General features: G+C 41.6%; 1 protein-coding gene across 2 annotated transcripts in view; it reads right to left on the bottom strand.

Annotated features, from left to right (window-relative positions):
• Window positions 1-1,372: 1,372 nt before the first annotated feature.
• Window positions 1,373-26,618, bottom strand: part of GRIA3 (glutamate ionotropic receptor AMPA type subunit 3) — a 236,851-nt gene continuing 211,605 nt past the window's right edge. The window contains exons 14-16 of one of the 2 annotated variants that reach the window (XM_061598226.1): window positions 12,144-12,258; window positions 9,060-9,307; window positions 1,373-3,162 (exon numbers count right to left, since the gene is read on the bottom strand). In XM_061598226.1, the coding sequence (XP_061454210.1) occupies window positions 9,062-9,307; window positions 12,144-12,258 (361 nt within the window). In that variant the 3' untranslated portion in view covers window positions 1,373-3,162; window positions 9,060-9,061. Of the gene's footprint in view, window positions 3,163-9,059; window positions 9,308-12,143; window positions 12,259-26,618 lie in introns of those variants that run through there. The other variant, XM_061598227.1, reaches the window with a different exon arrangement.

Below are 26,618 nucleotides of genomic sequence, written 5' to 3' on the forward strand. Positions count from 1 at the left end.
TCTCCGGCTAGGTGCCCCTCCGGCGCACGCCCTCCCAGGGGCATGGACGGGTGGCTGGCCTCGAGTGCACGCACGCACGCAAGCCCGGCCACCTCGTCCATGCCCCTGGGGGGCGCGCACCGGAGGTCCGCAACCCCCTGCACTCCCGCTAGTGACACCGCTGCTTGTAGATGGTTATGTTGTAAATTAAATGCAACTAATTTCATTTGATGAAAACTGCCTGTAGTAAATTTGTGCACTTGTTGCTAGTGATTAGTGAACCGACGAGCAATTATTGCCACTGTTTTAGTTTGGAAATGCCAGATATGTTTGTAGGATTTTCTGTATGGACAAGGACTAGAAACTTTAAAAAGAAAATGGAGATCCTTAGAACGCTGAGAAATATCAGACTTGTCTAGACAGAAGTTATCAAGAATATCCATGAAACAGGCTACTTAGCCAAGTGTCTGCTTTAGTCAAAAGTTCAGAATCAGCTTTTTTATTTTGTTTTCTTCACAATTTTATTTACAAAATGTATTAAAATTCTTTGTACAAGACCTCATTAAAATGAGGCTTAGGAATTTATGCCCACACATGCAGTTTACATTTTTGACAGCCATGAGTTTTGCTTGGCAAGTTTTTTTTTTCTTTTTTCTTCTGTTCACTGAAGTGCAATTTTAACAACCAAATCAAGAAATAGCCTAAAAAGATTTTCTGTTGTTTTTAAAACAAAAGAAAAATAAAAGGGAAAAAAGAATAAAAAAATATTCTCAGATGGTTACTGCCAAACTTCCACAGCTTGAAGTTAGTAGCAGAATTTTTTTTAAAGCAATTGACACTTTTTTATTATTTAAACATGCATGTTTTAAAAAATAACAACCTTTTTACCAAACCCTTCACTAGTGTGAAGCTTCCACTTTGAAAAAATTATTTTCATTTGATAAACATACATTTCTTTTTATACAGCATCTAAGAAAATGTTTCTTTTTTCCTTTTTTCTTTTTTTTTTACTTAAATACAACATTTTGCACAGCTTTGCATTTCCTTTTGCTGGCACATTATAGCATTCATAAATTGAGAATCACAGTTTCATGAAAAAGAACAGCTTCTTTTTGCTTAATATCTCTGTAAAAACATGAGCAGCAGCTTGTTCTACGGGAGAATTTTCTTCAATGTTTTTTTTAATGTTACATTTGTGTCCCCCCCCTTTAATCCTATAACATATCCCTTGATTTAATGAACTATCAAATATATCACCAGTGACCTTTATATGCCTTGTTCTAATGAGCTATCAAATATATTCAGTGACCTCTTTCAAATGTTTTCTCCTTTTTTAATTTTAAAGAAAAAAATATATTCATAATATTTTTAAAATTTTGTTTAATATCCAGTATGTTAAATATGAAATGAAACCCTTGCTGAACTACCAATTGCACATATTGTCATATTAGAGGTAATTAGTATGTAGATGACTTCTTTATCGGGTATTTTATCTATCGGGTAAATGACTATTTTTTTTAGAAAAAGATGCAGCTATGAACATATGATGCTGCTTCATAACAAATCAGACCATTGGTCTACCTTGCCAAGGATGCCTACTCTGACTGGCAAAAAGTTCTCCAAGATTCCAGACTCAGAGGTCTTAATACTGCACCCTGTTACCTGAGGTCTTTTTTTTTCTTTTAATTTAGAGTTGCCAAGGATTGAACTTGGGACCTTCTCTGCACCAACTATGTGCTCTGCCCCTGAACTCTTCCAACATTAAGTCAACTCCTGCTAGATTCTTAGGTGGAGCACATCCTACATCTGAAAAAGCTGTAAGGCAATAAATGCAGATTCTGTATCTCAAGCAGTATATTCTGGGATGCGCTATATCCTTTATGAAACTAAAGATGAACCTAAGTATCTTTGAAAAAGAAAAAAAGTACTTGTGAAATGATGACTGGCAGCAGCTGAGTATATAATTACTACCAGCAATAGTAATGCTAGAGCATTTTGTTACGAGCCGGACCGACTGGTCTCATTTGAGGTACCATCCTGTGTTATTTTTTTTTATTTTTTTTTACAGAGCGAGGCTGATCCACAAAGCATCATCTGAAGCACAGTGCTAGATTTTTTTAAAATTATTATTATTATAAAAGAAAAGATGGGGATTCTGAGACTGCATTCTTGGGGATGAATATATTCTCCGGTTCTCTCACTTTTAATCCTTTGATATTTAATCTGAATGAAAAATGCCAGCAACATACATCCAAAGATATATGGCACAGAAATAAAAAAAAAACATGGCAGGAAATGAAATGGTGAATTCTTCTCAAAACTATTGGATGCTATTCATTTTTTTAAAAAAGAAAGCACCTGTAGATGATGGGGGGGGGGAGGAGGAAAGGGTGCATTTCTGGCCTGCCCTGTGGTGTTTTTTTCCTTCTCGAAAACTTTACTTTGCAAACTTTACTTCTTCCTTGACAGATTGATGCATGATCTCTGTAATGCTTTATTTTGATTAGCTGGCACATTTGGCTCCCCCTTTCCCCTCTCTACATTCACTTGTTGGAGTGGATATATGCATTTCTTAAAAGGCGAGGCAGGTTCTAGAGCGGCAATGGCAAAAAGGAATCTCTACTGTCACAAAGGAAGAAACAGAGCAATGCATTGTGACAGGAAATCACAGAGTTAGGTTAACAGGCTGCTCTAGGAATATAAGCAGTGGTATTCTGAGGCATAATATTAAGAACAACTTAATATTTTGATAAAATGGGGCACTTGAAAACTTTTTGTCTCTTGTCAAAAGACTTAACGTCCATATACACTGTGCAGTGGTATCAAAGAATGGCTTCTGTTGAACTTTTGTTAAAATTATTTTTACAAGAATACTTTCTCTCTCTCTCTCTTTCCACGATGAGAATATTGTCTTATCAGTCCTTGTAGTTATAGTTGTTGTTCTGTTTTCAAGCAAAGCAAGACTATTTTTGATGGTTTGCATTGTTTTTGAGTCTTAAGGATTTCCTGTAAGGCACTGAAGGAAAAAGAAAAATTCCTATGAAGAGTTCATTGCACCATCGTCAATAATGTGTCAGGCCCGACACCTAAGGAGGGAGTACAATTGGCTCAGGTGGTCAGGATCGGTGAAGTCGCCGGGATCTCGGTCACTTCTCCCTTTGCATGCCATTGCAAGTGCGGAATCTGCAATGAGATTGCAAATATTTCAGCTGTGTATGTTCCATGAGAGGGAAATTGTCACAAAGGCATAGGAGAGAACCAGGAAGGAGTAAAGATGGAACAGATCTGAACATCAGCTACTTGAGAATTAGCTACTCATGCTGAAAAATACACAGCACCACAAAATCCTCCTAGATACAAGGCTTGTTCCCACAGGGGCACTCTCTACATACATACATGCAAGTGTTTGGGAGAAAGAGTGTATACTTGCTGATGTGTACACCTCAACTGTTGTACTGTATATACAGGGACACAGCCTTTACACTTGATGAATATTACATATGAATTCCCCTATAAGTAGTTGCCTTCAAGGTTTACTGATGGAGAGAGGGGGACCTATGGAACAAAGGAAGCTGCCTTACACTGAGGCTGCTTTCACACATGGGGCTGATTGCGTTAGTTTAACGCAGCCTTTCCCAACCAGTGTGCCTCCAGATATTATTGGACCACAACTCCCATCAGCCTCAGCCAGCACTGCCAATGGTCAGGAAGATGGGAGTTGTGGTCCAACAACATCTGGAGGCACACTGGTTGGGAAAGGCTGGTTTTAACGGTTTGAAAAGGTAAAGCTTCTGTCCCGATTTCTAAAATCCCTTTCACACTGCAGCACCTGTTGCATTAAGGAACAGCAGCTTTTTCAGCCGATATACCGGCATTTCATGCAACTGTCTTTCGCATGGCTTGTTTTCATCCCTCACCCATGCACACTGTTCCCTGCTGTGCAGGAGGCCTAAGATCTCGTCCCATCACCTCTCCCTTTAGGATCTGACTTTTTAAATTGTTTTAGTTGTATCAAGACAGGGGTGTTGGGTGGAAATGCTGCTGCGATCTGCTCCAATGCCGGTACAATGTTTGTCAGGCAACCCCCCCCCGCGTGACTAAAGGGTGGGAATGAACTGCATGCTGGGATGCCTGTCATGTGAGCGGCTGAAGCTAGCAAAAAACTCCTGCAATCTTCCGGGTTCTCAGCCTTGCTAATGGATTATTTCTGGTATCATTTATCACGGAAATTAATGCTAAACTTCCACTACATTCCACTAGAATTCTGAAGCTAGCTTGTGCGTCGTGTGAAAGATCAAATATAATGCACAAATGACCAGGTAAGAAATCATCAGAATAACAGAATAAAGTGCAGTGTGAAAGCAGCCTGAATCAAACCAGTGGTCCATCTAGCTCAGGATTGTCCATGCCAGGTTTGGGGAACCTTTGGCCCTCCAGAAGTTGTAGACATCTACAACTCTCATCATCCCTTGCCATTGGCCATGATTTCTAGGACTGATACGAGTTCTAGTTTAGCAACATCTGGAGGGCCAAAGGCCCTGCTCTTGACCTAAGCTGGCTGGTAGCAGCTCTACAGGGTTCCTGGTACGAGTCTCTCCCAGCCCTACCTGGAGATGCCAGGGACTGAACCTGGATTTTCCTCTAAAGATGCTCTACCACTGAGTTGCATCCTTCCTCAAAGTAGGGTAGAGGTGGACTTATTGCAGGGGAGCAAGAAGCTCAGACATGGACAGGGATCATGCCTCCCAGAGCTTGAATTCAAAAACTGTACTGGGCGTAGATTATGTTCTACTTTCATTACTGTAAATTCAGAATTTACTTTGCCTAGTTATGTAAACTCAGAATTCCCCAGTGTGGGGGAGCTTTCCATTTGGCCAATAACATAGAGATGGTCCAGCTAGTCACCTCATCAGTGGGAATAAAAATGGGCAAGACATATCAACTGGCTACTGACATTTACAGTGCAATCCAGAGCCAGTGCTGTGTAGTGGCTAAGGTGTTGGACTACGACCTGGGAGACAAGGGTTTGAATCCCCACATAGCCATGAAGTTCACTGGGTGAGCTTGGGCCAGTCCCTGCCTCTCAGCCTCATGAAAACCCTATTCATAGGGTCACCATAAGTGGGAATCGACTTGAAGGCAGTACATTTACATTTTACCTATACATGTTTATGTGGAAATAAGCTTCATTATGTGCAACTTATTTCCATGTCAAAAGTAAACAAGACTGCACTGAGCATGTCCATAGTGACATTTGTGGTGGGGGCAGAACTGACATCTTCTGGAACTCCTGCTTTGAGTGCTTCCCAAAGGAGTAGTCCTCACATTGACACTGTTCAGTGGTTTCCTGATCAGATAATCAAAGGGGAAGAGGAGATCATTGGGATAGGAGCTTAGACACCCACTCGTGGTGATCTGTGCTCCTTCCCTCATGCTGCCCTGCTGTTGGGGAAAGAGCTTAGCAGTGGCAAACAGTGTGTGTGGGGGGAGAGGGGCAGCCATTCTCATCTTGGCCACACCCACTCTTATTTTGGTTCTGCCCACTGCTGGCATGTTGCCCCTGGAGAGATGGCAAAGAGCGAACATGGCCCTTGTAACCATATTGGGCTGGATCTAAAAGGTTATATTGGAAGAAGCTCCTTCTGTTGTAGGAAGGGAGCCTTTGGATCCTATCTGTTGCGTTCATCTTTAAACCTGGAGCCAAAGACCAACACCTTCCAAAAGTAAGTTTAGGCTCATATTCCTGAAGAAACACCCTGCCTCAAATATCCACGTGGCACACCTTTTGAAATTAAGGTGAGTTGTAAAATGGAAAGAGGAAGTCCGCCACTTAAAGGACATATGGGCAGATTCTGATGGGGCACATGCAAACGCTAGGGTGACATCCACATCATACATTTAAAGCACATTTTATTCCACTTTTAACCATCTTGGCATCCCCCAAAGAATCCTGGTAATTGTTGTTTGTTAAGTGTCATGATCTCACAGACCTACAATTCCCAACACTCTTAACAAACTACAGTTACCAAGATTCTTTGAAGCCACATCTTTTACCAGGACAGTGGTATAAAAATGCTTTCAATTTATGGTGTGAATGTGACCTAGGGCAGGTATGGGGATGCTTTTTGGCTCTCCAGATGACCATGCTGGCTGAGGCAGATGGGAGTTGTAGTTCAGCAACATCTGGAAAAGCAAAGGTTCCCCACCCCAGGGCATGCCTTAGGCACCTCTTTGAATCCTACCATGATTGGAGGGACAATGCATTATGCAGCCCCTTGTCATCCTATAGAGCAATTTCAGTTTTCAGAGTTTGGCTAATTAAAGTGCAATGGGCTGGATCCAAAGGTTTCCTTCCTCTGGCAGAAAGGACACTTTTTCCCTTGGAAGGAATCCTTCTGACATGAAATTTATTAAACAAATATTCATTAAAAAAAAGACAAAAGTTCAAAGCTAAGAAGAAAGTGTGTAATTAAAAAAACCTTATATAGAGAAATAAATACAAAAATAATAACTGCATAATAAGAACAAATACTTTTTGCACTGCAGTTTTTGTGTTTTTTTTGGTTAGTGAGGTCTGTGAGTTGAATCTCAAGCAAAAAGTTAGGTGAATTACACTAACCTTAAAGAATCAATTTCATGATTTATTTAGGAGATATAGACTCACTTGGGGGAAGAGCTTCAACATATGATATGAAAAGCAACCTGATTGCTATTGTATTGGTCTTCAGAGGTGGGTTCATAGCCTGTTGGAATCTATCTGTCAGAGAATGCTTCTTCTGTCAGAGGAAGGGAACCTTTGGATCCAGTCCTATACTTTGTATAAAATTACTTATTCTTCCCTTTCATTTTAAAGGAAAATTGCAGTAGCTTCTTGTCTGTCCTTCACCCTCATCATGATGGCTCAAGCTACAGTTTGGCATTATGTGAGCAGGAAGTCAGAGGTATCATGCTTGCACATCCCCCCTCCTTCCCTCTTTCACAAGCAGATGATTTACATTCTTTCCTGGTCAAGGCAAACTATGCTTTCCCATCTCATCCAAATTGCTAAATGATGGTTTGGGCTTGCCCAGCAAATCATACTTGGAAGCCCGGGATGGGTGTGTGCAAACCTGAGGCCTCTTCTGATTGCTTGTTAACAAAATGACAAACTAAGGTTTGGCATCACACATACAAACCAAGTCATATTTTTAAAACTGAAGGCTGGAGGAGATTGAAATTTGTTCAGATGCGCACTTGGCCTTTCCACACACACTCCATTTTCTATGTACTGTGAACAGAGATCTCAAAAAAAAAGAGTGAACTATCAGTGAGCATTATGAATGGGGTGGCATCCCTTGCATGTGGGTAGTTTAAGAGATTATAGGATAGGAAGAGTGGATCTACCCTTCCTGACAGCTGTCTTCCATACTCTTTTGTTATCTGTGACTGGGTGAGCAGGATTGTTTTCTTTTTGCAGGATCCATGCTGTTCTGAGTTTGAATGACACTACACAGGAACATAGGAAGCAGTCTTGTACTGAGTCAGACTTTATCAGTCCTTCTAGCTCAGTATTGTCTACACTGACTAGTAGTGATTCCAGGGTTTTCAGATGGGGGACATTGCCAATCCTATCTGGAGAAGCCAGGGACTGAACGTGGGACCTTCCGTACGCAAACCGGATGCTCTACCACTGAACTACAGCCCTTCCCCATAACCCATCACTGTCACTCAGCGATGCCAATACAACAGCTGTGACCTTTCATATACAGTGGAGGCACTTACTGATTTGAAAGATCTGCTCCCTCAGTCAAGTAAATGGGAATTCTGCCTTTGGCTTCACCTGGAGATTTCCCACCCATTCCCATTATTCACTCTTCTTGCATAAATAAATCACATCATTGTAGAAAGTTGGATTACTCCCCACCCATCCCTGCCACCTCCGTCACTTTGTAGAGCAGCAGGGAAAACACCTTCAGAGCACACTTACCTGAATTTGCCACAGTTCCCTTTAATCAATACAAGGGGAAAAGACCATAAGAAAGTCAGGAAAGAATAGGTCACTGATGTCCGTCTCTATGTGTAAGGCTGGAGGGCTTGCTGTCCTGGCAAGACCTGTGATGCCCAGTACCAAAGTTGCCAGGGCTGGCCTTGCCATGAGGAACAGGGAGATTTTGGGGGCTCCATGAAAGGACAACAAATTTAAGTTATTTATTATTATGATTTTTGTTTACAACCAATTTAAAGAAGTTATCTTGTTTTATGTTCTAATGCTCTTTTCTAGATATAAAAAGAATGAACTTGGGAATTTATAAATCACTTTTTGGTGCATTAAGGTGATTGTTGGACACTGCAAACTTTCATAATGTGTCTTGTCACAGCAGCTAATAACTTTGGGTTATTTTTCCATCAGGGATGCACTGATGTGTGTGTGCTCTTATTATTCGAATTGTTATTGTTTTGATTTATTTACCGCTTATATGCCAAAATGGGTTCTAAACGATTTATCTATCTCAGGTGGTAGGCCACATCTCGAAGTTGCCATTTAAATTGTTCTGGCACCAGCATGAAAATCCAGGGTGGCAACTGACTTTTTCAGTAGGTCTCTTCTGAATTTAACTCAGTCGGCTGCAACTCTGCATTTTTAAATTGATGTAACCCACCCTGGGACCTCATGGTGAAGGGTGGGTAAGAAATCAAATCAATAATAATAAAGGCTGGTGAATTAAAGATAGGAACAGAGGAAGCTGCCTTATGCTGAGTCAGACCATTGGCCTACCTAGCTCAGTATTGTCTACACTGACTGGCAGCAGCTCTTCAGGGTTTCAGGCAAGAGACTCTCCCAGCCCTGCCTGGAGATGCTGGTGATTAAAACTGGGACCTTCTGCATGCAAAGCAGATGGTCTGCTGCTGAGCTATGGCCCTTCCCCTGGTGTTGCTAGAACACATGTTGAAAAGACATCAACTGTGTTGTGTCCCACTTCTGATGTGTATAATCCTGAGAAGTTACTCCGCGTTGGGGAACACAACACCAACAGCACATCACCACAGGGAACACCAAAAACATAAACCAGTTGATTTGCTTACTGGACCTTTAGCCGTACCACTAGATCTTAACACTTTCTGTTCCATACACGTTGTAGCCTTCTCTGTACGTAGCATAATTCTGGGTATTGGGTGGAGGAGCAGGCTTAAAGGTTTGTGTGTTCTTTGTGAGTTTCATTCGTTTGGACTCGGCCCGAGACTTGTAACAGAACTCTATCAAGGCCACCGTCATGGCAAGGCCGAGACCTCCGACCAGAATATAGAAAACCCCAGCAACATTACTCAGGCTCAGAGCGCTTGTCTTGTCCTAAGAAAAATGAACCAGTTGGTTAGTTTTGTAGAGGGAAGGAAAGGGACAGAAGGACAACATGTTAACCGGGCAAAGCTAAGAGGTGTCTACTTTAGAAGGCCTAAACGTGTATTTAAACAACTCGCTCTCACTATTTTTGCAGCTTAGAACTCTTTGCACCCAAATCTGTACGTCAGTTTCAGAGGTACCAGGTGAACCAAAAGACATTTGCCAGATTAATCTCACAAATTATGTCCCATGACATTAAAGCACATAAGGCAGGAACATGCATGAAATAATGTTTTATCTCCCCCTGCTTGGTGCTAACTAGATTTGGTAACAATATGAATGTTCCCCAGCCCAGTGGTACTCACTGTGTAGCTGGCTCATACAGCCGCATGGTGAGTATCACTATGTAAATCTGACCCTTCCCACTGAACTTTTAAAGTCTTCCCCTCTGGTGTGGAGCAGAACAAAACAGGGTGAACTAATAGAAAACTGATTTTTCCTTTTTTAAAAAAATAAAGAAAAATCCTCAACACTGTTGATGTTGGAGAATGTAGAGGAAAATAATTCAAGTTTTGCTATTTTAAAACCCAGGTAGCAAAAACAACCATGTGTGCTGAAGTTGGTCAGTTACTTTCAGGCTCAGCTAAATAACCCTAAGCTCTCATCTGAGTTTCTGGAGTTGAAGCAAACAAAAACCCAGCTTAAAAAATATTAATCAATCTATTCTGTTTAAGGAGGTGGGGTGAGGAAGAGATTTTGTTTGAAAAATAATAATGATTTCTCTGTTTTGAGACACCATCATAACCATTTTGCTGCTGGAATGAATTACCTGCTATCTGGTTTCTCAATTGTTTGAATACTTATGGTTTGAGCTGTGACACAAAGAAAATCAGAAGGCTTGTCAACATGAGAAAGCTGTGCAGGGGTGCACTGGACATGAATTCAAACTGACGGAGTCAAACTGGTTCAAGTCCCAATGTGGACAGACTGCTTTTGGGCTTGAGAGAGTGGGATTTTCCCCCCAAGCCAAACACTCGCATCACAGTCAATGACTGAGCTCTTGCCAACTTTAACGTTGCAGGATGAACTCCACAGAAGCAACTGAGTCTCCGTGGATGGCAGGATTGCTAATTCTAACTCAGCGAGCGGGAACTGGCAACAATAAGCCATTTTAATCAACAAAAAAGCGGTCCACACACAGAGATTTGCCCCAGTTTGACCACTGATTTCATCTAAAACCAACACAGCTCTCTTATGTAGGCAAGGCCTGAGTAGTTGATGTCAATCTGGATTCCAGACCAATTTGCGGCAGAAATTTGAAACTGACTCTTTAAAAAGTTGCAGGTTAAGCCTCAGCTTACCGAAAATCTTCAAGGTGTTGCAAAATGTGTATCAAATTTAGAAACCCCCAAAAGAAGGCTCCAAAACCAAACAAAAATCACACCCCAGAACAGATCAGTTCCTTCCAGCCAGGGGAAAGCAAAAGCATTTTAGAAGACTGGGCTTGGCTGTCTTAATAAATTTTGATATTTTTTTTTTAGGTTTGAGTTACAAAGAGGCTGATCCTGCAATGGTGCATTCAAACATCCGTTCGGCGCAAGTTCATCTTAAAAACAAGCCATATCCCAGCCTTGCTGGAATCAATACTTTTCTATTGACTTCAGTAGGACCAGAAGATGGAACCCTCTGAAAAGCATCTAATAATTCTTATTATGGTCATTATCACAGTAATTTTTCACAGGCACAAGCAAGAGGCAGATGTTCAATTCCATTTTGTTTGCAATGGGAACTGTATGTCAGGTTGTGTTTTGTGCCTTAGAAAGGCACCCAAATCAGTATTTATTACTGCATGGGTAGTTCATTTATATATATATATATTTTGGAAATTGTGCCATTATATACATCTCCATGTTTCATCACAGCAGGTAAGCATAATGTTTTCTCCCAAATCAAGAAGGAAAAGTGTATGGATGGAAACACCCCCTTGGTCACTTCCGCACATGGAACGTCCTTTTCAAGTTTATGGAAGTTCCACTGGAGAAGTCCCTGCAGGGTTGATCCATTCCACACCCACCACCCCAGCAACATAATTTGTGTGTGTAGCTTGTGACAATAAGCTGAAAGCCATACCATAAAAGGAAAATCAAAATATGCCATTGCAAAAATTTCTGGTATGGAATGTAAGTAATACAGTAGCAAAATGGTTTGATGAATAATCATAAAGAAAAATTGAATGGCCAAAATTTATGGAATGAACCAGCAATAAAATAGTGCGCTATTAGATTTAGGAAATAAAAATAAACCCCTCCAGCCTTTTGTAGGAAAAAAAATGATGTGTCATGCTTATTAATGTGATGTCCTCTCAAAAATATCCATCCTTAATACTCATGCATCTGTGGTTCAAAAACCATCACTGTGCATCGAAAGAAGTTTCAAAACTTCGTAATACTTTGATAACTTATAGAAAACAAAGACGAATTGGAGGTTTAAAATCATACGTCAACTCAAATGGACTTTCTATAGATATATATTAAAATAGAGACACCACTTTGAGATTTATTTTTGGGGTGTGTGTGGGGGGGTCAATTTTGAGAAAAATATCTGAGTAGATAAAAAATGACACCTTTGATACTGCAAAAGAAAAAGGGTGTCACTTTACTGAGCTTTTAATGGAATTCTCCTTTAAAAAACCCCACAAAAAAACCCTGCCCCTTAAAAAAAATTGGCCTTGAACCTCTAGAATGTAAATATAGTTACCTCTGGAGAGTCATTTTGGTATAAATAAAACAGTGGGTCAAAAAAAATGTGATTGCTAATCAGTACGAAAAGACCTTCAGCGACTGACCTTACTTCCCGAGTCCTTGGCGCCACATTCACCCTTATCGTACCACCATTTGTTTTTCAGCTTGTCTAAGATGCCTTGTTCACTGAGTTTCAATACTGCAAGGTTTACAGGAGTTCTTCACGTGGGAAATAACATAAATAACATTATATTATGTTATTTTATGTTATTCAAGCTTTAAACTACTTTAAAACTGTACAAAGCGATAAAGCAGGGCTCCTGGCCACAAACGTCAAAAAAATTATCTCAATCCGCAGGCAAACTGGATTCAAACCCCTTAAAAAGTTAAAGTTCTAGAGCATCACTAGATCACCAGGTCCTGCCCATATCGCTTTGAGTAATCGGCACACACTGTTAAATAAACTCCATGGAAACAAGGTTGCTCAATTCTCCCCGCTTTTTAAAATCTTTTTCTTTTTTGGTTAGTAACGTTAGTCAGCTTGCAGTAGCTTTGCAACAGATTTGTAGTGAAAAAAGAAGTTTGCACTCAAAGGGCTGCTTATTGAACTAACAGAAAGAATTAATACCCCTCTGTTCCAGCCAGTGCAGATAAACATGGTTTTCTTCCCACCCATCGTCCATCCTACCTACATACTGAGATGGGTAGGACTGAGTTATCAAGGATATTTGCAAAGAAATTCTTGTGATGGAGCTTGTGATGGGTAATTCCTGTGGTCAGTGGTGTTGAAAGGGATCACAACAGTTTTCTACATGGCTGCATGTAGAAATGATCTACAGTCTTGTTGTTTGATATATAAAATTATTATTATTATTATTATTATTAGTTGCTTGATACCTGAAGGTCTCCAAGCACCTTACCACAAGGTTAAAAACAAAAATAAATACACCACACTATAAAAACAAAACAATAAAACAACAATAACAAGTCCCCCCACAACTACAGGAAATAACAGACAACATCATCTCAGTCTATCAAATGCCTGGGAGAAAAGGTAGGCATTCTGGAGGCATTCAAGAGGCAGCTGGACGGCCATCTGTCAGGAATGCTTTGATTTGGATTCCTGCATTGCGTAGGGGGTTGGACTTGATGGCCTTATAGGCCCCTTCCAACTCTACTATTCTATGATTCTAAGGTAATTCTTTACCTGGCACTGAAAAGATGTCAATAAAGCCACGAGGTGGACCTCACTGGGGAGTATATTATGCAGATGGGGAGCCACAAATGAAAAGGCCCTCTCGCTTGTCACCGCCCTCCGAGCCTCCCTCAGAGGGTGGTCCTGGAGAATGGCCATAAGAAAGGTTTTGTTTCTTATGGCTGAAATAAATTAAACCTCATGTGGACTTCCTATGGTAGGATTTTTGCCATTGCTCAGTCTTATGTCCTGTCCCACTGATGGAAATAAGCATGGCTGACTTGATGGGGGGAAAAGGGATAATGAGTGTCATTGCCTGTAACCGTCATTCCAACCGGTGGTATTCCAGTGGTAGTCAACCTGATGCCCTCCAAAAATTTTGTGCTACAACTCCCACCAGCCCTAGTCAGAATGGCCAATGGTGAGGAATGGTGGGAGTTGTAGTCCAAAACATCTGGAGGACACCGTGCTGGCTACCCCCTGACTTACTCCATTGTCAAAGACAGTTCATTTGACTAATTCTAGGACTCCCAAATCCCATCATTCTCAATGTAAGACAAAGTCCTGCCCTCCCATGCTGGGCCTTCTAATTTTTCCCATATCCACAAGATACATGCACTTTGAAAGTATGCCAGTTTCTTATTACCCTTGTACTGCATTCAAAAGTACTGGAAAGCAGGAACGTAGTAGCCAGTTCAGAAATGCTGGGTCCCTTCATGATAGTGACACCATGCCCCCTCACAGCCACACCTCCTCACTCGCATGCTTGCTCTCAGTCGCCATCTCCACACTCCTCAGTCCTTTCCACATGCGCCTCCTCCCACAATAGCAGATGTCCCTAGGAACCAATCAGCATGAAAGGGGAGTGTGTTGGCTACTGAGAAGAGCCTTCTGAGTGGCTGACCCATCTCCTTTCACTCTGATTGGCTCCAATCAGCAAGAAAGGTCAAGGGAAACATGTTAGAAGATTCTTCTCTATGGCTAATACACTCCACTTCCATGCTGATTGGATCATAGGAAGCTGGAGGTATAGGGACCCTGCTGGGACTCTGCTCCCCAAAATGTAAGGGGCCTAAGACCCCCTGAGACTCTGGACAACTACATCTCTGCTGGAAAGCAAGAGAAACAGAAGAGATATTCAAATAGGCTATTGTATGCAAAACATTGGCCCAGTACATACCTATGGATTTCCCTATAGTTTGGTGGCAATGTCTTTAAAAAGGGAACCATGTAGAACATCTGAATGATGAGGCTGTTTCTTGTCACTGTTATGGGAACAGTGTGGGACCAAACCATAGGGAAACAGGTGACATAATGGCTCGCCTGGGCCACATGTTCCACATTCTTATGTTCCCCCACAGAATGACGTAGGATAAAATCCTAAAATGTACTGAACTACAGTATGACACTTTCTCCAGAGTCTCAGAATGAATGAAAATAGCAAATCTCCATGGAAATAATAGCTGAAGCTAATAACGCTGCTTGGATACCACTGACTTTATAACAACAAACACAAGAAGAGCCCTGCTGCTGGATCAGGCTACAGGCTCATCTGGTCCAGCACTCTGTTCTCACAGCAGCCAAGCGGACGCCTGTGGGAGGCCCACAAGCAGAGTCCCGCCAACTCCCGCAACCATCTTTAATTTAATAATGTACAGGACAAAACAGTTACCATTCATGCAAATTGCAGGTGCAGGACCCCTGATGATGATGCAGGGATGTTACTTTAACTCTTTGCCCCTATTTCAACCCCAGTGGGGGACAGGGGCCCCCATGCCTGCAATTTGCATGGATCAAGGGAGAAATCTCCCAATTGTCCAATGCAAAGAGCAGGCGCAGGGGCCCAGATTGGGTCTGAAGTGGTTTCTGATCCAGATCATGAGAGGCAGGGAATGCCTGTAATTCCCCTTTAGGAAGTCATTCGCACAATTGCATCAAGCTTTGCCCTAAGAACTCATCCTGCAAAGGCAGAGACAATGATTTATCAGGGACAGGAACCCAGAAAATAGGAGCTGTCTGTGGAAAATAGGGATAGTTGGAATGCATGGAATCAGACAGCACAACCCTTTAACCCCCACTTTATTTACCATATCAATTGGTGGGCTCTCATCCTACTCTACACTGGAACAATTTCTGAATAAGAGCTCATTAATGAACACCTGTTGTCCTATTACCTTCTGCAAAAAAAGAAAAGAAAAAGCCAGTCAGGGCAGCCTTGGCCATGGTTCCTCTTGGTGTTTTCCTTCATTTTTTAAAAAGACAACACTGAATTAGCATTCCACAGCAGCTGCTATAATCTAATTAACTATCAGTCCAGGGAATCATACACTCCTTCTGCTGGAGATAACTGCTGCATTGCAGTGATGTGTCCCGAGAGAGAGAGAGAGAGAGAGAGAGAGAGAGAGACAGCAGGCTTGCCATCTCTCCACCTTGGCTGAGCAATGATGAAGCTCCCTTGTCCAACCTTGAAAGCAGCCCCCACTGCTTTGTTGCATCAAAATACTGGGTTGCATTACACAATATCTGCTGGTGACTGTGAAGACAAATGGGATGCAAACAAGGAAGGTGAACCTACTGGTCAGGTTCGGACATCGTGGGAAGCCATAGTTTCTCACTATGTGAGCAAGCCTGCATGGGTTCACATACTCCCCTTCCCCTCCCCTTTCATGGTCATGAGGTTATCAGAAACATCCACTTCTAGTTTTTAAACAAACAACAGTTCCCTGTTATATCCAGACTGAAGAAGCTAAAGTTTGCTTTAACTGTAATCACAGTTTGATCCTGGCTTGCCCGTACTAACTACAGTTAAAACAAACCACAGTTCCCTGAGCTCGGATACAATGGGGAACTGTGGTTTGTTTAAATTTGGAAGCAAAGGCTTCCAATCTCCTCCTAGCGGAGGGAGAAATCTGCCAGCCCATGTTGATGTCATGAGAAACCATAATAGTTTCCCATTATGTCTGAACCTGGGCACTGCCAAACAGTACAACTTAGGCTTCAGCAGATGAGGTGCAATTTCTTTTTCCTGGATTGTATCCCCTTCAGATAGGATATAAGTAGACAAGAACAGCCCTGTTGGACCAGACCAAAGTTCCCCACTACTGACATACTGTATGTGAACCAGTTCAGGTGGGGCATTATATGAGTGAAGGCTCCCACACAAGGTGAAAAAATAGCTACACACAGAACACTAGCATATCAGGGGGAATACAGGATTATAATTAGTTGTGTGTCAAATATTTCTCCTGCATTCCCCCCTCACACCCCCATTATTTGCTATCAGTGATTGAGAAAAGAAATGGCATTAAAATTGATCAAAAGAGACAGAGAAATTCTGTAGAATTCTTATGGTAGAGTGCAGGGTTTTTGTCACCATACTTTTGAGATGGCCAAGGCAGAGTTGTGATTAATGTCCTCTTTTTCATTCTATACATCATTGCACTAGTAGTCTGCACTGTGCAGCCCTATGGGCTACTCGCCTTTCCAGGAAAAGACATCATGCAGTAACTCTGTGTATGAGCCTTTTTCAGATCAGGAAGTGGGGGCACCTGAGGAGGCTGCAGAGTGCTGGAAAAACATTTACTGGGTAGAAAAAGCATGCACTCAACACCCTCGGCCACCTCACAATGGTAAGGTAAGCTCACTACTCTACACTAGGGATGGAAGGATCTGTCAATTTTGGTATTCTCAGTTTCTCATTTTTCCAATCTTAAATTCAGTTCTGCAGCAATTGGTGCCTTTTTTAAAAAAAATCCACATGAAAATTTGCCAGTGCTGTAGTGCAAATTTATCCTAATAAACATATTTTTGTAGGCAGTTTTGACTAATGGGCACATTTTTGCAACCAAATTCACCTGATAAAATGCATTTTTGCAGGTTATTTTCACTGATATATTCATTGTTATGCACCCCTTCCCCTAAAATATGCATTTTTATAAGCCATTGTTTGGTTGGAGCACTGCAAAATTCGGATAAGATTCAGCTTTAAATGAAACAAAATCTAATTTCTCTCCCATTTCTACTCCATACCCACTGAAAATGCTAAAGTTCCTTGAGAATGAGGGAGAAAAACAGAAACCTCTTTGTAGAGGAAAAAAACTACTGGGACAGATATTGGCACAGCAACAGTTAACCCTTCTCCCCATCATCTATTTGTCTATGTGAAGGGAGTGTTTTTTTATACTGGGGAGCATTCAATCACACACACACACTTTGAAACAGATCATATTTCCTACTATCCTGCTTCTTTTCTCTCCCCCTTTCCAAATACTGTTGAAATAGAGCACTGTCATCAAACTCCCATAAAATGCAAGAATTTTCCTGCCTTCCAAAACACTAGATCACTTTTTAGAGAGTGCCCAGATTCTGATGAGATGGAGATTCAGCGTGCTAATCTTTCTTCTTATTCCAAGCAGATTTTAATGAAGTGCATCCAAATTCTTAAAAATGAACTAAAACAATCTTAATGAAACAAATGAGGATCTACATTCATCACGGCTTTCCAGGTATCCCATTAATGTTTCAAGTAGTACACTTTAACTGCGCTACTGACTATTTTTAAAGCTACTCCCAAATCACCTCTAGTCAGTCCCTGACCAAGTGAGAAAGGGAAATTCAGACTTCGATGTTCCTAGATAATTAGGCTACAGCAAACTTTTACTTAATACTCTATTTTAAACCTAAACCTTTACTTTAAGAGCAACAGCAACAATTATACAGCATGTTTAAAAGTGGTTTTTTAAAGCCTTTCACATTTATTATCTTATATACATCTGATGATATGGACTGTAGTGCACAAAACTTGTGCCATAATAAATTTGTTAAGGCCCTTACAGACTGGTGTCTTATCTTACTGTGCCTGTATTCTGCAACCTGTTCTTGACACAAGCATTGGGTATTAGTAGTGAATTTATTCTGCTTTGTTAGCTGTTCTGTGACGCCTCCCCAATTTCACCCCATTCTTGCTGTCTGGTGCAACAAAAGTGGGGCAAAAATAAAGCAGAACATCTGTGTATAAACAGCTATGAGAATCCAGCAGGAAGTTACAGGACATGCACTGATGAAAAATGTAGTAGTGTGACTGGTCCAAAACATTTGCAGCTGCAAACAGTATTGAAAGTGGAATTGTAGATGACTACCCTGACAGCATCATCATGACCACAAATCATCATGAATGTACAATAAAAAGGACATCCGGAGGGGCCCAAACTCTTTAAGGTCTCACAATACTTCGTTGTCTTTGTTGCAACTGACTATCATAGCTAAATGTAATTGTATTGCCTTCAAGTAAATCCCAACTTATGGCGACCCTATGAATAGGGTTTTCATGAGGCTGAGAGGCAGTGATTGGCCCAAGGTCACCCAGTGAGCTTCATGGTTATGTGGGGATTCAAACCCTTGTCTCCCAGGTCGTAGTCCAACACCTTAACCACTACACCACACTGGATAGCTACCCTCTACAAAATGAATACTCATGAACTTGCAATCCTTACCTACTTCTAATGAGAGGTAGGCCAGCATTATACTCCCCCTTTGACAGATGAAGGGCTCAGAAAAAGTACTGAGTGAGTCCAGGGCAGAGGTGAGATTCAAACCATAGAAAGCAGCCTTATACCAGGAGCAGAGGATTGGCCTATTTCACTCTGTCAACTCTGATGGCATCCAGGATATCAGGCAGAGATCTTTCTCACATGATCACAGGGACATAGTTGCTGGAAACCACAGGAGGGGAGAGTGCTGTTGCACTCATGTCCTGCTTGCAGGCTTCCCACAGGCATCTGGTTGGCCACTGTAAGAACAGGATGCTGGACTAGATGGACAGTTGGTCTGTTATAGCAGGTTCTTCTTACATTCTTAACATAGGAAGCTCCCTCGTACTGAGTCAGACCACTGGTCCATCTTGCTTAGCATTCTCTATACCGACAGGCAGCAGCTTTCCAGTGTTTCAGGTAGGGTTCTTTTCCAGCCCTTCCTAGAGATGCTGGGGACTGAAACTGGGACCTTCCGCAGGCAAAGCAGATGCCCTACCACTGAGCCATAGCCCATCTCATCTTCTGCTACCAGGTGGAGATGGCAGGGACTGAACGTGAGACATGTAAAGCAGGTGTTGTATCACTGCAGTATAGTCCTGGGGTGTAACTTGAGTTTCTATCACCTATTCGTTCTGTTCCAAGTGGAGACCAAAGGGGTGTTCCCACATTACATTCAACAAGGGTACAACCTGTGTACGCAAATACCACACATAATGTTTGAGGAGTGTTCAGTGTGCGTACCTGTGCGTACAATAGCTGAGCTGAACAAATCAAGAATACGTTCTTTCACACAAACACAGGGACAGTTTGTACCTGTGTTCAGTGTAGCAAGACCAAGCCTTAAATCGCCCGTGAGCCTTGATCTGGAATGGCTGACATCAAATGACAAACACTCCGAGGTGATCTAGCCTATCTGGGCCGTTTTTAAAATGGTTTTCCATTTCATTATTTGTTTTAATTGCTCTATTTGTGTTAATTCTGTTTTTCAAGCTCCCTTGTGAGGATTTCCTTTGGAAAGGCAGGATATGAAATCAATAATAAACAGCCCAAACTGAATCCAGGTTTTAAAACTCCTGTTTTGCTACTACAAGTCACCAGCATTCTCCCACTGCTTTAAAAGACTGTCCGTGGTCCTCATATACCTCAAACTGCAGGCATTCTGGGATTTACCATCATTTAGGAAAGGAACATTATTTTATCTGTTTCTATTATTCCACTGCACACTTAAAACTTCATTTCCTCCTCAGCAGGGATAATTTGACACTTTACAATTGCTTTTTAATCAGTCTGTTGTCAGTCTTCCCCTTCCCTACAAGGCATTTTGTCATGTCCCGCATATTCTTCACTAATCATCCTGCTACTATGATGCATCTTCCCTTTGCGGTCTGCAATTTCAAATTCCTTCTAGTCTGGCCTTACATTGTTCCCCAGGTCAGCTCTTTATCAGTTTCATTACTCTTATCAAAAGAATCTTTGGAGGAGGGGGAGGAATGCCCCAAGGGTTTTTCTAAGCTCATGTTTCCTGATGGCTCGTTCTCATGTTGTTACATTGTCATTTCTTCTGTGAATTATTTGCAGATACCACTGAACAATTTTGCTTTTTTGCTAAGCACAGGTGGACTAATAGATTTGAGTGGGCTCATGAGCAAGGCATGCACGTGCTTTGTATTTGGTGCCAGACTAGGGGTTGTATCCAGCGTTTGTTATATTCAGGGTAGACTTATTGAAATAAATGGACTTGACTAACAGCAGGGGCTTTTGTACAGTTCCAAGCAAAGTCTGTTTTTAAGGGCCAAACTATAGATGAGGTTAATTGTATGCAAGCAACACAATTGAAACAAAAGCAAAAAAAACTATTGTCTCTTTAAAGAGCAGGACTGGGTCCACTCTGTGTGTCTCTCTCTCTGTAGTTAAGCCTTTCCACACCATGGCCCTGATGACCTCCCCCCTCCCCCTGCTGCTGCCAAAGCTCAGGACAGACACTCCTCCTAAATAGAGATATGAGAGGTGTAAACAGATCTCCCATTCCTCCCCTCCAGTGTGCTGCCTGTACAGACAAGGGAAAAGGAAATGCCCTCTAATGGAATTACATTCAGCAAATGGAAACCGGTTAGTTTTGTCATGGCCTGATGATTATTGGCTTGTGGTAACATGGCGGTGGGCATTTTGATTGGTGTCAGCAGTGTTGTGGAATGCTCTCCTTGCTGATGGGCCAGAGGCTCCATCAGTATTGGCATCCTGTCAGCTTCTGAAGACACACCAGCTTAGGCAAGTATTCTCCTGCCCTTGAACTTCTGATTTTGCTTGTTTGCTTGTTTTTACTGTGTTAATTGTCATGTTTTTAGCTTGCCTGCTTTATTGTATATTTTAATTATGGATGTTTTAATGTTCTAACTGCATTGCAAATTGGATATTTTAATCATGTATGTATTTAGAATTGATTTTATGTTGTCAACTGCTTGGAAGCCATTTTGGCATGTAAGCAATATATCAATCAATCAACAATAATATTAATAAAATATTAAATGGCACCACAACTACACCACATAAATGGACAACTCCTAAACTTGAGGACATTGCACTAGCCAGCATGTATTTTCCAAGAGTCTGCCAGTCAATATGAAGATAGAGGCTGAAGATGGTTGCAGTAGAGAGTCTCTAGAGGATGGACAGGGTTCATCTTCCCAAAGTTGCTAATTCACCCACACCAAGTGTTCGCAGTCTGACAGTTTTCTCTCACGTTGGTTTCTTCTCTCTGTGTCCCTCTGAGGGGAAAACAAAAATGCCCAAGGGAGCATTGGTAGGGGAGAATCAGTGGGTGTGAAAAGGGTCAAGCACCTAGGATTAAGTCTACTCAGACATGGCCCACTGAAGTTCATGGACATAAATAAGATCCATTAATGTTGATGAGTCTACTCTGAGTAGATGTCAGTTTGATGCCAACCTTCATTCCTGACTGCTACAAATTCAGCATAATTCTCTGTCATTGGGAACTCTGTGCTGACTTTGCAACACATAGTTGTGCCCTGAGATTTTTTCTAAATGGAGCCAAAGTTGGGATTAATAGATGAAGGTTGTGTTGAGATGGGGCTAGCAATATGAAAACGTTTCCATCAAAACAACTTGGAATGGATTGTTAATTTAAACAAGCCTAGCGATGGTGGAGTTGAAGTTTGACTGCAGGGGACTTGTGACCATCAGAGATCTGGCGCTTTTAACATACCCCACCATCATAATTTACACAACATTTGCAAGAAATTGATGCGGCTGTGGCATTTGCACAATGCTAATGACAGGGAATGCCACACAGATGCTAATAGGTTCTAAGAAGGAAATAAAGGACTCTTTGGCAACTGTTGCACTTTAGCATAATCCATGTCCCATTGTGTATGTTAATGAGACACAACGTAAATGCTGTTCTAAAGGCATTGCTCGGTAGGAAGACAATGTGGGGTGATGCAGAGAGGTGTCTGCTGAAGCGAAGCCAAAGAGTACATGCTGCTACCCTTCAGTCCAAATGAAATGCTATTTTGCTAATGAATCCTAACCAATTGCTTAGAAAAGAACATTGCAAATAAGAAAGACCCAACAATTAATATGCGTCGCAGCACTAATAATTTCCTTTCTTTGGCATTTAAACTGTGCAAATGTAAAGAGTTGACGGGCATCATGGAGGGTGATGTTTCTTACTGAAACGGCATGGTTTTTGAACATTCTACCTTCTGGAGTTGCTTTCCATGAGTCCATAGGAAGCTGCCTTATAACAGAGCAGAATGTCTCACCCAGTATTGTCTTCTCTAGCAGTTGGTCTCTAGCAGACATCCTTCACATCAACGGTCACCAATTCCTTTGAACTGGATATGGTGGGGATTGAACCAGGGACCTTCTGCACATTATACCAATGAGCTTCCCTTGTCTGCTGAGGGAGCCCCAAGCATCTGCCACGGTACCTCAGCACACTGCAGAGGACTCCAGGTCAGGTTCTAGGTTGCACAGTTCATCTGACGGCATTGTTGGGCCTAACCATTTCTCCACATGGACTGAGAATGCAACCCAGAAAGAGACCATGCTTAAACTAATGATGCAATGCTGCATTAAATGATGCCAGGATGCATCACTTGAGCAGAGCAACCCATATGCCTGCATGATGCTGGCTGTAGGATGACTGCCTCCCTGTCTGCTAGCTCAGTGGTGTCTTACCCAATGGTGTTGGGAAAAGGTGTTTAGGTGAAACACCCACCCAGGTCAGACTAGTAACAAGAGAGCTTTGATGCCACTAGGGTGTCATAATCTCTAGCTAAAAGGATCAGGTAACAGATGATGGTGGAAACCTTCACTTGAGGCCTTGGAGAAAGCCACTGCCAGTCAAGAGTAGACAATGTTAGGCTATATAACCACAGTCTGACCTGTATAAGAGAGCTTTCTATATACTACTAGAGTTGAGTATAGGGTTGGGGTTAGTAGTAAAAGCAAAGTAAAAATAAAAGCAAAGCACTATATATAGTGTACACAAATGCATGGTATTAGGAGAAGTTTGCAAAAATATGGAGAACTGAATTTAAGATTGGGAAAATGAGAAACCAAGATAATTGAAAGTGACGGATACTTCCATTCCTAGTCGATGCTTACCTTTACTTTTCAGACTCAGAATCTAATTACTGATCAAATTTGGACTAGGGAAACAATGGCCAACTGGCTACCCAATATGAGTTGGGAAATTATACAGCCACAAGAGTGGCTGTATACTATAGTCAGCATGGATTTTTTGCATTCTGCAATGTTAAATTAAAAATACACCCCATGCCATTCTGATGCTTCCCATAAGCTCATTTCAAAACAAAACCTTACAAAACTTATAGTCCTGAACTCAGAAATGCTTGCTTAACAATCCTCTAAATTTTCATGGTGATACACGAAACACTCAGAGAGAATCGAGAGCCATGTTCACAGAGTACCTGTAATCCTATTATTGACCTTGACGCATACTCTGGCCTTCATCTTCTGCAGTTTAAAAGTTAAAAAAAATGCCTGGTTGATTTTTAATTAATTTAAGAAAAGTAGCATTGAACTGAATGATAATGTCAGGCATGCTCAGTAAGAACCAATTGTCAGTGTTCTAAAAGCCAGACTCACAGCTGCTGGGCTTGCCTAATCAGGGGGCCACACCCATGCCAAACCTTTATTTCACTTTAGACAATCATGGCTTCCCCCAATCCTGGGAAGTGTAGTTTGTAAAAAGTGCTGAGAGGAGGCTCCTATTGCCCTGACAGAACTCCAGTGGCCAGAGTGGTTCAACAGTCAGCCGCTCTGATTGTATCTCTGTGAGGGGAACAGGACGTCTCCTAGCAACTCTCAGCACCCTTCACTAACTACACTTCCCAGGATTCTTTTGGGGAAGCCATGACTGTCTAAAGTGAAATAAAGGTCTGGTGTGGATGTGGCCAGGGACAGCTTTGGTTTAAATTTGGGTGGGAGGCTATATGTGCCTGCTGTAGAATAAAAAGCTGGGTGAAACGCTGAAAAAGAGTGATACTGTTCACAATATTTTCCTTTTGGAAAGGAAAGGGGCTTCCCATCTCCCAGTCCCCACCCACCCAATCCCTGTCCCTCCCCTCCCCTCCCCCTCCCCCTCCCCTTCCTGCCCTCCTTCTCCGCTCCCTGCCCCTCCCCCAGGTTAGAATCCCCTCCTTCCCCCTCCTCCTCCTCCCTTAACAAATTCTTCCAAGCTACACAGGAAGTGGATTGGACTGTGAAAGTCCAACCCAAATTGTGTTTGCATTTTGACAAATTTGTAGGGCAGTACAACATCTCAGAGAGGAGGTCAGGTCTCCTGCTCTCCTGGTGCATTCACTATAGCTGCCCAATTTCCCTGCTTTTTAAAGTTTGATAGAAATATTTGTTGGCTATCAGTATGTTCTTAAACTGCAAGGTTTTTTGCCTACTAGTGAATTAAAATCCACATTGATGAATAGTAGCATCCACTCACATTTGGGGTGCTTTTCCTGGGAGTTTTGTGGAATAGACAGACTTGTAAAAATATATAAAAAAATGAAAGTGAAAAGGCAGACACTAGAAGTAGAAATTGCACAGCAATACATTTGTGAAATTCCATTTATCATAGCAGTGAGTTCTGGTTAGACAGATGCTGTATCTTTGGTTTTAAGTGCTCCTGTAGAACATGTTTCCATACAGTGTATTCAGACATCCTTTCTTTTGTTAAGGCATTAAGGACTCTTGTACAATGGGCAAATATTTTCATCTCTGATGGAGTGCAATTTCATATGTGTCTGAAAACTAGAGCAATGATTCCTCCGTTCCTCTCTTGGAATTTTGATGCCTGCCGATGCTAAATAAATGTCTAACACAAACCTATGCACAATGGGTGGCCCACCAAATGATACACAGCCTGCCAGCCCTCCATTGTGAACCCCTCCCTCATTTTGCAGTTCCTGCCAATCAGCAAAAACAAGAGGTTTATCAGGTCTCTGGTGGACCACCACACATCACTGTTGAGCTATGTTTGGTATGGTGGGTCATCAGTTTGACATCAGAAGTAGCAATTTCCAGACATTTGGGAAGTGGGAATTGGTGCCAATTTGAACTGGTAGGTCAGAAGATAGGGAGGCCAACAGTAGGTAGAACCAAAGCGAATGGCTGGTGGAGCTAGAGATGATATTAGGCAGCGCTAGGGATGGACAAATCTTTCAGTTTTGGTTTATCTCAGTTTCTCATTTTTCCAATCTTAAATTTATTTCTCCACATTTCTGCAGCAATTTGCATTTTGAAAAAGGTCCTAATGAAAATTCATCAGTATTTAAATGTGAATAAACACATTTTTGTATGTAGTTTTGACTGATATACACAATTTTCCCAATCTAATGCCTTTTTGCTATTTTACCAATATATGAATTTTTATGCATGCTTCCACTAATATAAGTTATTTTTGTAACCAATGTTTGGTTGCAACATTCAGAGAAGGGCAAATTTCAAAGAATCACAGTGTTCTGGCTTGCATGTTGGTGTGAGACATGTGAATCAGGTGATTTCTCAAATGCAAACAAAATCTCCCCCCATCCCTAGGCAGAGCCAACTAATTCTGCATTTGCTCCCATTCTCCTCTCTGCTAAGTTCTGCAATGGGAACACTGAGACTAAGGAGGTGGCGGCTGACAGCCAGGGCCACCAGCTAGGCAGTTTGTAAGTAAAGAGGGAGGCAGGTGGAAGCTGGCTGAGGGCACACTGAGGTTGGTGGTGCCCCATTTGTCCTAATGGATCAGCCTCCACTGCCTTTGGGAAGATTATCTGAAGTTGCATCTATACTCTCTGTTAAAATTAGGGACAGAAAGATCTGCCAGTTTTGGTTCTCTCAGTTTCTCATTTTTCCAATTTTCAAATCAGTTCTCAATTTTTCTGCACTAATTTGGGATTTGTTTTTTTAAAAAAACTCCTCATGAAACTTCTTCAGCATTTTAGTGCAAATTTCTCCTAATCAACACGTTTTCGTAAGTTAATGAGAACATTTTTGCAAGGAGTTCATCAATATATTTCATTTTTGTGCGCTATGTCCACTCATATATCCATTTTACGCACACTTTCTCCTAATATATGCATTTTTATAAACACTGGTTGGTTGGAAAAGTGAATTGCAAAATTTGGGTAAGTGTGACTTTCAAAGGATGGCTGAGTTTTGGTTCTCATATTGTTTCAGAAAGTGCAAATTTGATAGATTCAGCTTCAAATGTGCACTGAATCAAAGTTCTTCCCATCCCTAGGTAAAATTCTATAGACTGACTATATTTATGGAACAGAATTGTGTAATTCCTATCGACAATAGGCCTAACAAATGCAGATGGT

The sequence above is a fragment of the Rhineura floridana genome, chromosome 16 (genome assembly GCF_030035675.1).
Source record: "Rhineura floridana isolate rRhiFlo1 chromosome 16, rRhiFlo1.hap2, whole genome shotgun sequence".
In the NCBI taxonomy this organism is placed as follows: Eukaryota; Metazoa; Chordata; class Lepidosauria; order Squamata; family Rhineuridae; genus Rhineura; species Rhineura floridana.